We start from the raw sequence: 14,678 nt of genomic DNA, 5'->3' as shown, positions 1-14,678 counted from the left end.
TCTTCCTATTTCAGAACCAGGTTAGCAAACCCCTGTGAGGTGTCTGGCAGCATTTGGTTCAGCCCGAGAAATGATCATCGTGCAAACCTCTCCAGAAAATTTGTGTCCTCCACCCACTCTCCAAAAAGCTGCTGTTGTCCCTGTTTACACCATTCTCTAGGGTACTCACATGATTGAGAAATTTGCTGTCTCGTGTGGCCCAGCCGATCTGCATGACACCAGAAGTGATCACGGTGACTTCGTAGTACCACACCCCCGCATCCACGCAAAAGGTGCAACGCACGCTTTCAAAAGAGGAGGCATCGCAGCGAGCCTGGCAAAACCAAAGTGTGCGACAGCCCACCATCAGTGCCTGAGACTGTGGAAGTTAGGTGAATACCCAGAGGTGGAATGTCTTTTCCTTGTGCATCCTCAGTGACACAAAGTGCAAAGCAGAATGAAGCACACATATCTCTTTTGTAGCTTTACATATTGGGAGTTCTAACAGGGCTGGAAGGCCTCAAAGATGGCTGTAGTAAGCATTAACGAGGGCTACTTTTTGAAGTACCCTTCCGATAGAATCTTTTATGAATGCATCAACATGGCCTAAGCCTGCACTTGTTAGGATGCAGAGAGGGGAAGACACTGAAGGGTGTAAGATGGGGTACCTAAAAATAACTGAAAGCAGAAAACTACGGCAGGCATTTGGCAATAACGTAAGATCAAAGAGCTGTCTGCAGCCACTCTTCAAACGGCTCTTTAATCTTGACGTGTCTTTTGCCTGATGGTGCCACCTTCCTGTACATAAGCAGCTTTCATCAACCTGCACCACCAAAATGGCAGCATTTCCAACATACAGGAGGAAGGGAAGCGCTAGCCAGAATATAACTGGTAATGCAGGGATTCAAAAAGGAGGGGCCTTTTTTAGAAACACTAGTCTTTGCACCTTTAGCTGAATAAAGAGGCAGAGATTGAAAACAGACATACTTAAATCAAATTGTCTATAGGGAACACACTGAGGGTTGCCAGAGGGGAGGTGGGGGGTGGGGAGAGACTGTATTAAATGGGTTGTGATGAGCACCAGTGTTGTGTGTTAGTGATGAATCACTAAATTCTATACCTGAAATTAATATTGTACTGTATGTGGACTAGAATTTAAGTAAAAACTTGAAACTACAAAAAAAATTCAAATTGTCAAATATTAATAGTGCTTACTATGTGTATGGCACCAAGTGGGATATTAAGGAGTTAAATAACACCTCAGACACCCTCTCCCTGCCACTTCCACCTCTACCCACTCTTGGAATATGACATAAACTTCCATCTATTCTGTAAGAAATGGCTCTTTGTTCAGAAGCAGGGTGTGAAAATGAGAACAAGCTCTTTCCCCTGCGTGTTCCATCCACGAAAGCTTTACCTCCAAGCCGTGAGGCGAGATCTTCAGGTACTCGCTGACATCGTTGCTGTTCAGCATGGCCCTAATGCTATTCAAGTCCACTTTCTCATAGGTCAGCTGCCTACTGTCTTTTAAAACTGCAAAAGAAAAAGTGGTCATGTTTCTAAGGCAAGCTCTTATGGGAAAAACCTAGTGTCATCGTGGGCTGACATTCCAGCTATGAAGTGGAGGTGCCCAGAAATGGCAGAACAGGTAGGGAGACTTCAAACCTTGCCTTTCTGCTGTACGACCGTATGAGGATCAATCAAGCAAAAGCTGAGACAAGCTACGACGGCACTGCCAGGTTTCTGCTTCTATTCCCTGTATTTGTTATTGTGCATGCAACAAAATGTACTTTCTACTCTTCTGGAATGATTCTGTCATGGGAACCACACAGGCTGAGCACAAAGCAACTCTCCACAACATTGTGGCAGGAGGAAGGGTACACACATCCGGCCATGCCTTAGCATATGTGCTAACTGCGCTGGGGGAGTGAGGATTTAGTAGCAGGATAGTTTTAGTTCTAACAGCCCTTGAGGAGATAAAGAAAAGCCAGGAGCAGCCCTCTTGGTGTAGGAAAGATGTGTCTTGAGTTTTGAAGAGTCGTATCAGGACAGGGAGAAGAGTAAAGAGAGGGAACTCCAAGTGAGGGAAAGGCCTAGAGAGGTCAGGATGACTGGGGCCTGCTTGCAAGAGAGTGAGGAGACAGTCTGTAAAGGGAAGAGCTGACTGGACACTGCCATCTGATTAACGGCCCGGACGCACCAGGAAGTGGGGTACCAGTAAAAGTTTCTGAACAGGAGAGCGCTGAAATTAGAACTATGCCATATAATTTTCATCTGGAGGGTCCCTAGACTACTTTCCTGCTACAATATGGCCAACCGACAATATCAGCCTTTTCAAGGAAAGTGTCACACTCACTATTACAAAATGAGGAACAGTGATCCTATATAAAGAATGGGTTTGGACATGGAAGCAGGAAAGCAAAGGACAACGCCTACTTACAGAGATTGTCTAAGCTCCACTGGGCACAGAAACCGACTTGACGCTTCAGATAATCAGGATCATCAGCCCAGGACTCCAAGGTGACGAGTCGGTCACTAATACTGGATTCAGAGATAGTCAATTTATTTTCACCTGTTGGGGAAGACAAGACAACTTGAATCAACCCTGAAAGAGGAGGAGGATTTGTGGGGCAGGTAAGGGGTAGGAAGGAGTGAGGAAAGGCCATCAGAAAACGTGGAAACTAGAATAATGACATAGTCCAAGAGCCTCAACTATTTTCTGGGAAGTAGCAATCTCATCACTAAATTTTTAGCTATAAAAAGTGAGTAACCATGGTCACAAGTGTTGATTCTTGGGTGAGAAGACTCTTGGCTTCTGTCCCTGTTCCATCTTACTGGCCGTGAGGCATCTATCCACATAAAAACAGAACAGGTGCATGTCTGATGAGGCTCAGAGCATATATGCTCATCCAGTAAGTAAGAAAAATAAGATTTTTAACAACCGATACAGAAGATCATTAGTGCAATAAGTCACTATACCTACTTGTCTGTGCAAACTTTTCCAGTGCGATAAGTGCAAAAAGCATGACTGTGGGGTGGGACTGTAACTTCTGAAAGACAATAAAAGATAAAAAACAAAAAGCAAAAACATCATTCCCCTGCAGAGGTGGCAAGTTAGCAATTTCCTTTGTACCCAGTATGTGCTAGATTTGTTGGGAGCAGTCAGAAAACTTTTACTCTTCTATGTCCTCAGTTGTCTGTTTGCTAATACTGTTAGTAATGAGAAACCAAGATGGAGTCTCATAAAAATCTCCTATTATTTTTTGGAAATCACTGGGTCCATTGATAGGTATGCAGATTTCAAAAGTATTTTGTTAAAAGCGCTATGTTAGTCTACTTAGTAACACTTGTATTAGGGCTTTGCGAAATAAGACTATGCTCATTCTTACATTCATTTAAGCAAGCAAACAGAAACCAAGAATTGTAGCTAAGAATGACTTTTATTCAGAGCCCTTCAAGGGTTACCCCAAGCTCCAAAATGATAAATGATGAAAGGAACAACTAATGGCTTAGTTTTCAATCTGTTCTCTGAAAGGAACTGCACAAATGCTGATGGTGGGTGGGAGAGCGCTCTTCCAGTTACAGTTAACTTCCCATCACAGGTGTTCCCATTTAAAGAAAGGTCTTCCTGCTTAACATCACACCTTCTCACAGCCATCCTTTCCCACAGCTCCGTTAGGAGCAAAGGAACTCAGAACATGCGATGATTCCTACTCACTTCCCTGGGGCTCAAAGGTTCTGCAAAGCTCATATAACCACCAGCCCACCCCACAGTAAAGCCTGTTCAGCACTCTGCTTCTTGCCATACCCACTTTTCAATCCCTCTGTCTGGTTTTGCAGGCCCCAAGCCCTCCCCACGAAGCTGTCCAGGCCCATCCTCCTGTCTCTGAACATTGTCTCCTGATCAAACGATTCTATGTAATATGCCAGGAGCAGGGCCATTCCTATCTCTGGGCTTCTGCTGTTGATGCCTTTAGTCAAGAAACCCATTTTTGCCTCCGGGGTGCAGGGACTAATCCTGACCTATGATGTGATCTCGCTGATGGCCCAAGTTCATGAGGAAGCCTGTTTCTCACGGCTCTCTTAGCTCTCACCATCCCTATCTTCCGCCCCTCTCCGTCACCCTCTCAGAACTCTTATGGTACTTAGTCTGAAGGACACGATTTTGCCCTTAACCACATCCTGTCATAAAATGGAGGCTAAGTGGTTTGTCTGGGTAGGGCAGTTTTGTTCCTTCAGTCAATCAGGAAGATTCTTGAGGGCAGAGGACTGTTATACTAATTTTGTATCCCCACAGTGCTTGCTTAGCATAATGGTGTGTGTTTTAAGTACATATCATACAGGTACTGAGAAATAAGGTCTTTCAGATGTTGAAGAAGGCCAGTGCTCACTAGGCCTGCAAAAGTAATTTTTACAAATACAGACCAGTTAAGTCTGCAGTCGGCCCGTGTGAGCGATCTGACAGCACCACCTCAGCAAACCACGAGCTTCACAGACAATAGATCAAATACTCTATGGCAACAGTTAGAAGAGCGGCAGCCAGGGAGGGAGGGAAGGAGTAGAGATTTATAGACACTGGCAATCTGACCTGACAGTTTCCTGGCTGGGAATGCCATGTAATTTTGTTTCCACTGTGGAGGTCCCTACTACCATTTGGCAGACTCTAAGGACACACACAAAAGCCAGTCATAGTAGCTATCTTATGACTAAATTTAAAACCAGACCAGTTTGGCTGCTTTTGCTTGTAATGAATTCCTATCCCACCCTCATTTTTTCTTTTCTTTTTTCTTTTTTAATAGGAGGGAATAGATAAACACTCAGGAAACACCTGCAAATAAAATTTATAACCAACTCTATTCTCTGTGCCAGTGGTTAAACTGCCAATTTTAGAAAAATGCACAGTTTTAGATGACTAAGAAAAACTGGCTTTGATACCTTACTTACCAGACACTGTAGCAAATATTCCAGTATTCCCGGGCTAAGTAAGCCTATACTTGCAGGACCTAGACAACACAACAAACATGAGATATAATGAAATGGGCCATATTCTTTTTTATCAGTAATTATAACAATAAAATTGATTTGTGAACTGTTTGACAGCTACTGTCATGCACATGGTCTTATTTAAGCCTCCTGCTCTGAGGCAGGGAATAGCAGTGTTCCCATTTCACAGCTAAGCAACTGAACCCACGGTGAAGTGACTCATTCCAGTGCACTTGGGGTACACGTGGAAGAACCAGAGCCAGCATCCAGGTGTCCTGATTTTGAATTCGTTGTTTCTTTCTTTCCTTTTTTTTTTTCTTTTAAAGATTTTACTTATTTATTTGACAGAGAGACAGTGAGAGAGGGGACCCAAGCAGGGTGAGTGGGAGAGGGAGAAGCAGGTCTCCCATTGAGCAGGGAGCCTGATGTGGGGCTTGATCCCAGGACCCTGGGATCATGACCTGAATTGAACGCAGACACTTAACAACTGAGCCACCCAAACACCCTGAATCCGTTGTTTCTTTCACGATACGTGATGAACTAGCTGAGGTATTCACCTGTATTTGGATATTAACTTGCCTAAAGTGGGTCACGTCCATAAGCAAGTTAAGTATCTGCTTCTCTTCTCAGGAACTGCTCCAATTTAATGTTCTTATTCCTCTTCCCCAACTTAGTATGTCTCCACTATCTGGCTGAACTTTATAAAGTAAATACATGTATCTTATCTATTATATGCATAAATAAATAACTACATAATCTTTATTTTACTGAATTTAGCCTTTTATTCCTAATTTTAAAGCACATAAGTAAAACTTGTTCTTTTAAGTGTCCCTCCGAAAATCCTCAAAGCTAAATTATATTGCACTCATCTCCTTGCCCTTTGAGTAATTTTTTCCCAGTAAGTTCTGTCCCTAAATTTTTATTTACTTATGTATTTTTTGGTGGTGGTGGTTGGGACAAAGACCTTCCTTTCTGGTACAACAGGTTTGCTTAAACACCTGCAGTGCAGTCTTCTCCTTTATGTCAAACAAGTGAAGATCTTTCCTGGTAGAGGTTCCCAGAGTTACCTGCTAGTTTCTCAGCCAAGCAGCCTAGGACTGCAGATGTGTTCCTGTGTTTGGCAGGATGACCTGAGTCCTGGCAAGCTACTTCTCCATTTAAATTGAGAATTTCAGTCAATTTCTGGAGTGCATCCTAAAAACAAAAATGTAAAAGTGGATGTCATAAATAGATTACTTAGGCTTTTTTCCCCCAAGGGAATAATTTGAGATGAAAGCTACCTTGCCAGCTATTGAATTAACTCAGAAGTAACATAAAGAAATGATATAATCCACCCAATGATGTCATTATTGATGGGAAATGTTATTTGATCAACCTGGAAGTTTTCTTACATGAATTGTTAAGATTTCCCTTCATTCAAAATATACCAGTTGTATCAAAAATACATGATATACTCTTGAATCATTAAACAGACTAAATTCACCCAAACGCCAAAATGACTGATAACAACTGGGCCTTAGTAATGTTGAAGTAAAAAGTGACTTACAATTTTTTTTTTTTTTTTTAAATCAAGCAAGAGCAAATCTCACCAGAGTTTTTGATGCAAATTATAAAAGAAACCCATTATAAGCTTAGGGACTAGGCCAAAGGCTTTTCTCTTCTGTCTGTAATGTTTTCCATGTTGTGCCTAAATGTCTGAGGCTTAAACAAATGAAAGATACCAGCATCCAAAATTTGAAAAAACGTAGTCCATAGAACATATGGACTAAGATAATGAAAGTTTGATACTTTTGTTCTATATAAGGGAAAATCAAGGTTATGCCAGTCTTTAATATGTTTAAGACTCACAAGTACTTTCAGTGTAACCGTTTTTTTTCTCTTAATAGGAAACATTAAAGAAAACCTTTTGTAATGAGAAAACTGTTTAGCAGGGGGTAAGAAAATAATCAGCTCAGCAACGTTCTCTTTTATGAACGTTCTCTTTTAATTTCAAATACAGATTGCCATTTCAGATATAAATGCTTTCATTTTTAACATTTTAAACTAAAGCTTTATAGTAAATTATTGACAGAAAGAGGATGTAGCACTTCATTAGTAATAAAAGGCAAGTTTACATAATAAAGTTGATACTGAATGAAACAGACCCCAAATGTATAAAGAGGAACACATTATGTCAAAAGTCTTTGTGGATGTTCATCCTGTGTTTAAGCATAGGTGACAGTTTCATAAAAGCCAAGTATTGACTCACTTTAGTGGGCAATGGACATTCATCTAGTAACAATGTTATAACAGCTGGTCCCAGTGGATCTTCCAATGGAATAACTCTGATTAAAGACTGGACAACATCCAACCATCCTTCATCTAAGAGCAAATCAAGAAGATTCTATGAATGGAGCGACTATTTTAAAAACGTGAAAATACAGAACTTATAACACAAAGTGACTTCACAACAAAACAGAAACATTTCTGGCTTTTAAGCAGCTAACACTGGCATGGACATCATCATTAATTGTAGTCATCATGGTAGAGTCAAAGATTCTTAACTTATAGGAGCCTGGTGATTTGGAGGCATCTTCGTTTGGACAAAACTAAAGATATGGTCCTGGGTTCTCAAATTATAACTAAAATAGTTTCAGCACCTTATTTGTGACATAGGCATTTACTGAGGAGATTAAGTATCTGAAGCAGTTGGCTCTAATTTCAGATGACACTTAGGAAATTGAGGGACAAAAAATGTCCTCCCCATTCTGGAAGGGCTATGGTCAAAGATCTATCAGATCCCCCCAAATTTTTCTTTTAATAATTTTGGTGAAATAAAACCAATACTGAGAAGTATAGTTATATATTCAGGATGCAGTATACAGTGGCTATTAATTGTTACCCCTGTACAGGAAAATTTCCATACACTAATGGCTTTTTTTCATGATCATGTGTGTTAAGTACTTTGGAGTCTTATTTAAAAAAAAAAAAGTGGCCACATTTTTTCATAGTCATTAACTCATTAGAAAGTATTTTAAGAAAACTTTAAGAAAAGAATACCTGTTTCTGCCATTTCGTGCAATGTGATCATTGAATAGGGAGGTTCCTGATCACTGAAAAACAAATAGTCAAGATATCAAAAGTAAAGAACTAAGAAATAACAATTCCAAATAAAAATTCCAACTGAAAGTGTGGGAGTGGAGAGAGAAAGAAGAAATGCATATGGGGAGGGACAGAAGAGACTGCTTCAGCTCCACTCTTTATACAACACACATAACATGAGCTCATTTCTAACCACCCTCTGTGATGGCCCACAATTCAAATGGGTGGGAGGGCTTAGGAAAGGACCACCACTGGCCTAAGTAAAAGCACAGGACTAAAACTGGAGGCCAGATACTTGCTTTCAGCTTTCCTTTAGAGGCTCAGTGCCAATGAGGTCAACATCATCTCCCTCCAACTTACCTCAAAAAAACACCAGGAAGGGAGATTATAATCTCAACAGAGGATTTATGGAAGCAAGGACCTACATAAACATCTTCATGTTTAAGTGTTCTTCTGGGAAATATCACTATTTGTTTGAACTTCATAAAATGGGTGTTAGAAGAAAAAGAAACCAAACTTAAGCAAGGAGCTATTTAATATTCTAGACACTGGAGGCACCTGGGTGGCTTAGTTGGTTAAGCATCTGCCTTTGGCTCAGGTCATGATCTCATGGTCCTGGGATCCGAGCCCACGCTGGGGCTCTTGGTTGAGCAGGGAGTCTGCTTCTCCCTCTCCTCTGTACCTTGCCCCGCTCAGGCTTGTCCCATGCTCTCTCTCTCTCAAGTAAAAAATTCCTTATTTTTTTAAAAAAAGATTTATTTGTCAGACAGAGATAGATAGGGTGCATGTGCAAAGTGCACAAGCAGGGGGAAATGCATGCAGAGGAAGAAGCAGGCTCCTGGCTGAGCAAGGAGCCAGATGCAGGACTTGATCCCAGGACCCTGGGATCATGACCTGAGCTGAAGGCAGATGTGCTTAACTGACTGAGCCACCCAGGTTTCCCGTAATTAAGTCTTTAAAAAAAATTCTAGACATTGCTCTAAAATGGCATTATATACCTTAATTCAGTGGGGTTTCAATCTGTGATCCCAGGAATCTTAAGGAGGTGCATTAGGGGAGCTTCAATAATGAACAAAATACTTTCCATCAAATAATGGTAAATCTAATTACTCAGGGAATACATTCACATTTACTTACATACCGTGGCTCTCTGTTTTACTACGAAGAAAACTGCAAAAACTATTGTCTTCAATCATTTAATCCTCAGAAAAATCTTGTGATATGGGAATTATTAAGTTCATTTCAGGTATTCATTAGGTACTGCTTATTTGACATATCCTGTACCTTTCCATAACTAAGGGAAAATTCGCATTTAAAAGATTTGTCTTAAATGGTATAACTGACTGCTTACAAGTATTTCTGGAGAGCAATCTGGCAATAATGAAATTAAATGTACCCAACAATACTAGACAAACTCTTACACAGGTAATAGATGCATATGAGGTTATTTGCAGCAGTGCCACATTTGTAGGAACAAAAATTTGTAATTAGTCAAAGTGACCATCACCAGATTACAAGATAACAAAATAGTACTTTCAAGCATACAAAGGAATAATCTGCAGGAGTCAGAAGCAGCTGTAGCTTTACACACAGTAACACAGGTCTCAAACATAATGTTAAGAGAAGTTAAAAACAAGATTTATACAACTGTATCACTTATGGTTTTTTTTTTTTTGTTCTTTAACATATTTATTTGACAGAGAGAGAGAGAGAGAGAGAGCACAAGCAGGGGGAGTGGCAGAGGGAGAGGGAGAAGCAGGCTCTCCGCTGAGCAGGGATCGTGCGGGGCTCTATCCCAGGACCCTGGGATCATGACCTGAGCCAAAGGCAGACACTAAACCAACTGAGCCACTCAGGTACCTCACTTAGGTAAGTTTTTAAAATCACACACAAGACACTAATATAAACTTCCTGTACAGACATAAATATATGGCAGGCAAATTGGAAGAACATACCTTAAATTCACGAGAATGGTTTCCCACTGATATATGGATAGTGGGGGGCAAAGGAGACAATAGGGTTAGGGGAAAAGGAAAAAATAATAAAATTATGACAGAGTCAGTGACCAATAAAGACTATAAGGACCTCAATTCTACACAGATGCACTTAAAGGACACCCACAACCTTACATTAAAAAAAAAAAGATAAAGTTCTTCTTGGAACAGAACTGGAGCAGAAATTCCTGGTGGGAGGGAGGAGCTAAAGTCGTAGGACACTGTGGCTCACTGTCTTGAAACTAGACAGAGGTGACCAGGAGCCACAAGCCTGCATGGTAGGCAATGGGGACCAAAACCCCACCTGTGAAGCTTGGACAGGGTTCCCCACTCAGTGAACAAAGTTGCATAAGTTATGAATGATCATATGAGCTACAACTGATAACAAGCCCCGAGTCTCCAGTGACAGATAAGGCAAAGAAAGCCATGCAGCCCAAGGAAGGCGTGGGCTTCTCACAGTGACGTGGGAACTCGGAACCACCAATTTTAGGTTCAGTCATAGCCTGAAGGTGGATGGGGATGACAACGAAAGTGACGGGAAGAGAGATAGGCAGAAAGACAGTGTGACGGAGAGGGAGGCAGCACGCGCGCGTGCACACACATGTGCACACACACACACACACACACACACTCAGTGAGAAAAAAATTCCATCAGGACTCTGTGTAGTTCCAAACCATATGACAATCTGAGGTCATATGACCTCAATATGAAGTCTCTACCAAAAAAGTGCAAATAATAGAACTTCAAAATGATTTTAAAATGAATGTATTTAAAGTGTGTTTCCTACAGCAACTCTCTCATTACAGCTTTAGAAACTGCTCTCCTCTCGGAGCAACGTCACCCCTTCCTAAGTAACAAGCAGAAAGAGAACGATGAAGGCCCATCACTCTCTAACTGTGACATCTACATACATCGTTTTATGTAAACTTGTACTAAGTCCGTCTATCCCATCGTTCACGGTTAGCTTTAACAGCCTTATTAACTTTATAGGTTATGAAATTCGTCTCCTTCAGTAGCTTCTCAAAAGGAAGCTACGGTGACTAGGTTTGTAACTGTCTGAAGCCTGTTTTGCCATTAGAGTCTCTAACAGGTCCCGTCACACTTGCTGCTCATCTGCCCTATTTGTCCATTCTCAGAAGAGTCATAGTGATAATTCGTTACATGCAGGTTTAAGAGAAAAGTGACCCTATTCCTCAAATTATGTATACTGCTCACTTCATGTACTTCATCAACAAGTTCCACTTATAATCTATAATATTTTCTAAGATCTTGGAGATAGAGCTCCTACCTTGCTCCCACACATTCTTAATCACTCTTTTAAAAAATATGGCAAAGTATTCTGTACCTGTTTTTTTAATGAGCTTAAAGAACACTGCTCATGGTTTACTTCCTTATTCGGGAAGGGCAACTTCTCATTATAATTTTATGGTATGTTTTAAATGTCACCACGAAGAAACTTTAAATAACAGCTTCTAGCCCCTTGCCTGGGGTTGAGGGGTGAAAAATGGCATAGATTTATATTCAATAAATATTTTCTACAAAAATATGAACATTAAATTAGTTGGGATACCAGAAGTACTGCAAAGGCTGGTTTAATAAACTTAGGGAGGCCTTTCTGAACTGGTTATGGAGAATATTTGTAAGAGCCACCTTTCCCTAGCATGTTCTACAGCAGATAGAAAAATACGCAAAACAAATTTATTTCTATGAGGGAAAAAAAGCACCTCAGAAAAATATGCACAGGTATACCTTGCTTAATGCTCTAATTTTGAGGAATTAAAACTGGATTTTGATAAATGTGATGATCAAATAGTTAGATACTTAAATTAGGAGAGGCTAAAGCAAAAAGAACCCACATCTAACTTAAAAGGAAAACCCACATTGGGGCGCCTGGGTGGCTCAGTGGGTTAAAGCCTCTGCCTTCGGCTCAGGTCATGATCCCAGGGTTCTGGGATCAAGCCCCGCATCAGGCTCTCTGCTCAGTGGGGAGCCTGCTTCCTCCTCTCTCTCTGCCTGCCTCTCTGCCTACTTGTGATTTCTGTCTGTCAAATAAATGAATAAAATCTTTAAAAAAGGAAAAAAATTAAAAAAAAAAAAAAGAAAAGAAAACCCACAAATGATCATCTATTAAGCAACTAGAATGTGCAAGGCACCACGCTAGATTCTTTATATATATTATCTCATGATAATCTCTGTAAGAAAGATTTTCTTATGTCTTATAGATGAGGAATCTGAGGCTTACAGAAGTAACTCTCCCAGTGTCATGTAGCTAGTTCAAGAGCTCAGCCAAAATCTGAAACTTGGTCCATTGTGGTTCTAAAACTTTTGCTCCTAACTACTGAACTATGGTTAAGTCAAAATATTTTTTCAACTTGAACCATGTTCTCCCATTTCACTGTTATTCAATCTGGGATTTCACAAGTAGAGTTAGACAAAGCAGGGGAGAAATAAAAAAGGTACAGGTGCGCCCTGCAGTTTCAATTTACAAGCCTCCCAAATGGATCTAAGATGGCCAAATGAGGGATACAAAAAGGGAGGGGGATACTCTCCTTGACCCCGTCCTTACATTGCCAACAGAAAGTGCATGCAGCTATGCTCTTGGAAAAATAACTCATCTTGACTCTGTGGTCAGTGGTGTAGACAGGCAAGCAAGGTAAGAGTTGGTCTCCGTGAAACGAGTTCCTACTGCAGCTTGCAACACAAACTCACTCCGTGTTTACTACATGCCCTAACGAAGATCGTAGCTTTAATTAGTGTTCTCTGCTATTGAAATGTTTAGACATTTCCAGATAGTAGTAGATGTAGCAAGTAAAAACATCAAGCCTTATAATTTACTCTGCCACTGGAGGAGAAATAAAATATTCTCCCTTGCCTTGTAAGCTCATGGCTTGGTGAATATATTCTAATGAAAGGAAGAACCCCAAAGTTATGGTTCCTGTAGAACATTTTTCATTGCAGAGGGGTGACTAGGGAGTCAGATACTTACTTATCTACAAGAGTCCGTATGACTGCTAGTGTGTCCAGCACTAGCCCGTCTACATTTTGTTTCTTTCTCCTTGGCTCATGGGGTCCTCGGCCCCTCCTTGGTGGCCGAACAGGATCCCGGGGTTGGCTCCTCGTGTCAGCAGTGGGTACTGCACTGTTCTCGGCCTGCTGCTGCTGGGTGTCTACACTGTCTTCTGCTCCGCTGTCATCTCGGCAGATACAGGAATTACCCATGGTAGCAGTGGCACCTCTAGTCCCCAGGAAGTGGGCTATGTGCTCCTCAAGAGTCAACAGCAGACCCTGGCCAAGGCTTCTGCTCACTAAGAACACGGCCCAACCAAAGACAATCATTTAGATAGTTTTCAGTTTTCCAAGTACTGTTTTCATAATCTGGAGTCGAGGAACTTGCATTCTATTTGTTTTTAACAACTCAATGTGGAAGAAAGTTGCAGAACTGATCTTCAGCATTATCAGTTATACAGGGAATCTGGGTCATCCAGTGGCAGTTCTAAAAGAAAGGGAAGGAAAAATGAATCCAAGTTCATTTGATTACTCAAAACTTTCTTAGTTTGATTTTGTAGGCATTAGGATTACAATGACAAACCATCTTTGGTTATTATAGGTTTCCAACACAAAGAGGTACCTTTGCATAAGAAAATCAACAATTAAAAATTCCTTTTTATCATTATAAAGTTGATTGCTAAACCATTCCCATGTAAACAGGAGTTACCATTTTTTTAAAAAAACCCGTATGTGTGAGGAGCACCTGGGTGGCTCAGTGTGTTAAGCCTCTGCCTTCGGCTTAGATCATGATCATGATCTCGGATCGAGCCCCGAAGAGGGCTCTCTGCTCAGCAGGGAGCCTGCTACTTCCCCTCTCTCTGCATGCCTACTTGAGATCTCAAACGAATAAATAAAATCTTAAAAACAAAACAAAACAAAAAAACCGTGTGTTTGGTTTTACCCATACAGAAATACATTAGAAGAATGAGTTTCAAGGGCTCCTTCTGTGGATTCTGAAAAATGAACTCCTTTTTAAATTTAAATGTAGGAGAAAGGTTAGGATGTTTCAAACTGACTATCAAATTACAGATGTTTGTTGCTTACAAACTTATGATACAAATGATATAGCACCCTCTCAATATCCAGAAGAATAAAAGGCAGAGTGTTTCTCTTGAATGCAGTCACCAAACTGCACAGATTTCCCATTTGGAGGGACTCTTGAGAATTTACAGAATTTACACAAGCAGTTACAAAGTTTTTCTGTTATATTAGCAAGACTGGGGAGAGGCAAACATGTATCACAAGGTTACATTTTCACAATGATCAGTCTGTTGTAGGACATGTCTGATACAAAGTTACAAAGAAGGATGCACCAATTCTCTTTGTTTAAAAATACTGACTAAGCACCTTGTGCCCCCACCATGGAGGCACTGGGAGAACAAAGAAGGACAAGGCACAGCCCCTGTCTTCCAGGAATTAATGGATGGCCAGTCTCATCCCATACAGTATGTTCATCAACAGAAAACCTAATGATAGAAGCTGCTCTTCATTAAACTGAGAAAATCTGGTTAGGTTTAGAAAGGAGAATCTGGAAGAAGAAAATGGACAGGGTGGACTTGGTAACAGAAAGTAATCACACCAAGACCTGGAGA

At 40.8% G+C, this 14,678-nt stretch overlaps 1 protein-coding gene across 2 annotated transcripts in view; it reads right to left on the bottom strand.

Moving 5' to 3' along the window:
• The window catches only part of RSPRY1 (ring finger and SPRY domain containing 1), a 45,836-nt gene that overhangs the window by 18,568 nt on the left and 12,590 nt on the right, over positions 1 to 14,678 (bottom strand). For both annotated transcript variants that reach the window (XM_032325188.1, XM_032325187.1), the window contains exons 2-10: positions 13,025 to 13,531; positions 8,002 to 8,054; positions 7,211 to 7,323; positions 6,030 to 6,156; positions 4,924 to 4,982; positions 2,963 to 3,029; positions 2,420 to 2,551; positions 1,397 to 1,512; positions 170 to 313 (exon numbers count right to left, since the gene is read on the bottom strand). In XM_032325188.1, coding sequence (XP_032181079.1) covers positions 170 to 313; positions 1,397 to 1,512; positions 2,420 to 2,551; positions 2,963 to 3,029; positions 4,924 to 4,982; positions 6,030 to 6,156; positions 7,211 to 7,323; positions 8,002 to 8,054; positions 13,025 to 13,374 — 1,161 coding nt within the window. In that variant the 5' untranslated portion in view covers positions 13,375 to 13,531. The remainder of the gene's footprint in view (positions 1 to 169; positions 314 to 1,396; positions 1,513 to 2,419; positions 2,552 to 2,962; positions 3,030 to 4,923; positions 4,983 to 6,029; positions 6,157 to 7,210; positions 7,324 to 8,001; positions 8,055 to 13,024; positions 13,532 to 14,678) is intronic.

Source organism: Mustela erminea, chromosome 19 (assembly GCF_009829155.1).
Source record: "Mustela erminea isolate mMusErm1 chromosome 19, mMusErm1.Pri, whole genome shotgun sequence".
Taxonomy (NCBI): Eukaryota; Metazoa; Chordata; class Mammalia; order Carnivora; family Mustelidae; genus Mustela; species Mustela erminea.
The sequence above is the reverse complement of the archived record's forward strand: the minus strand, read 5'-3'. Positions and strand labels throughout refer to the sequence as shown.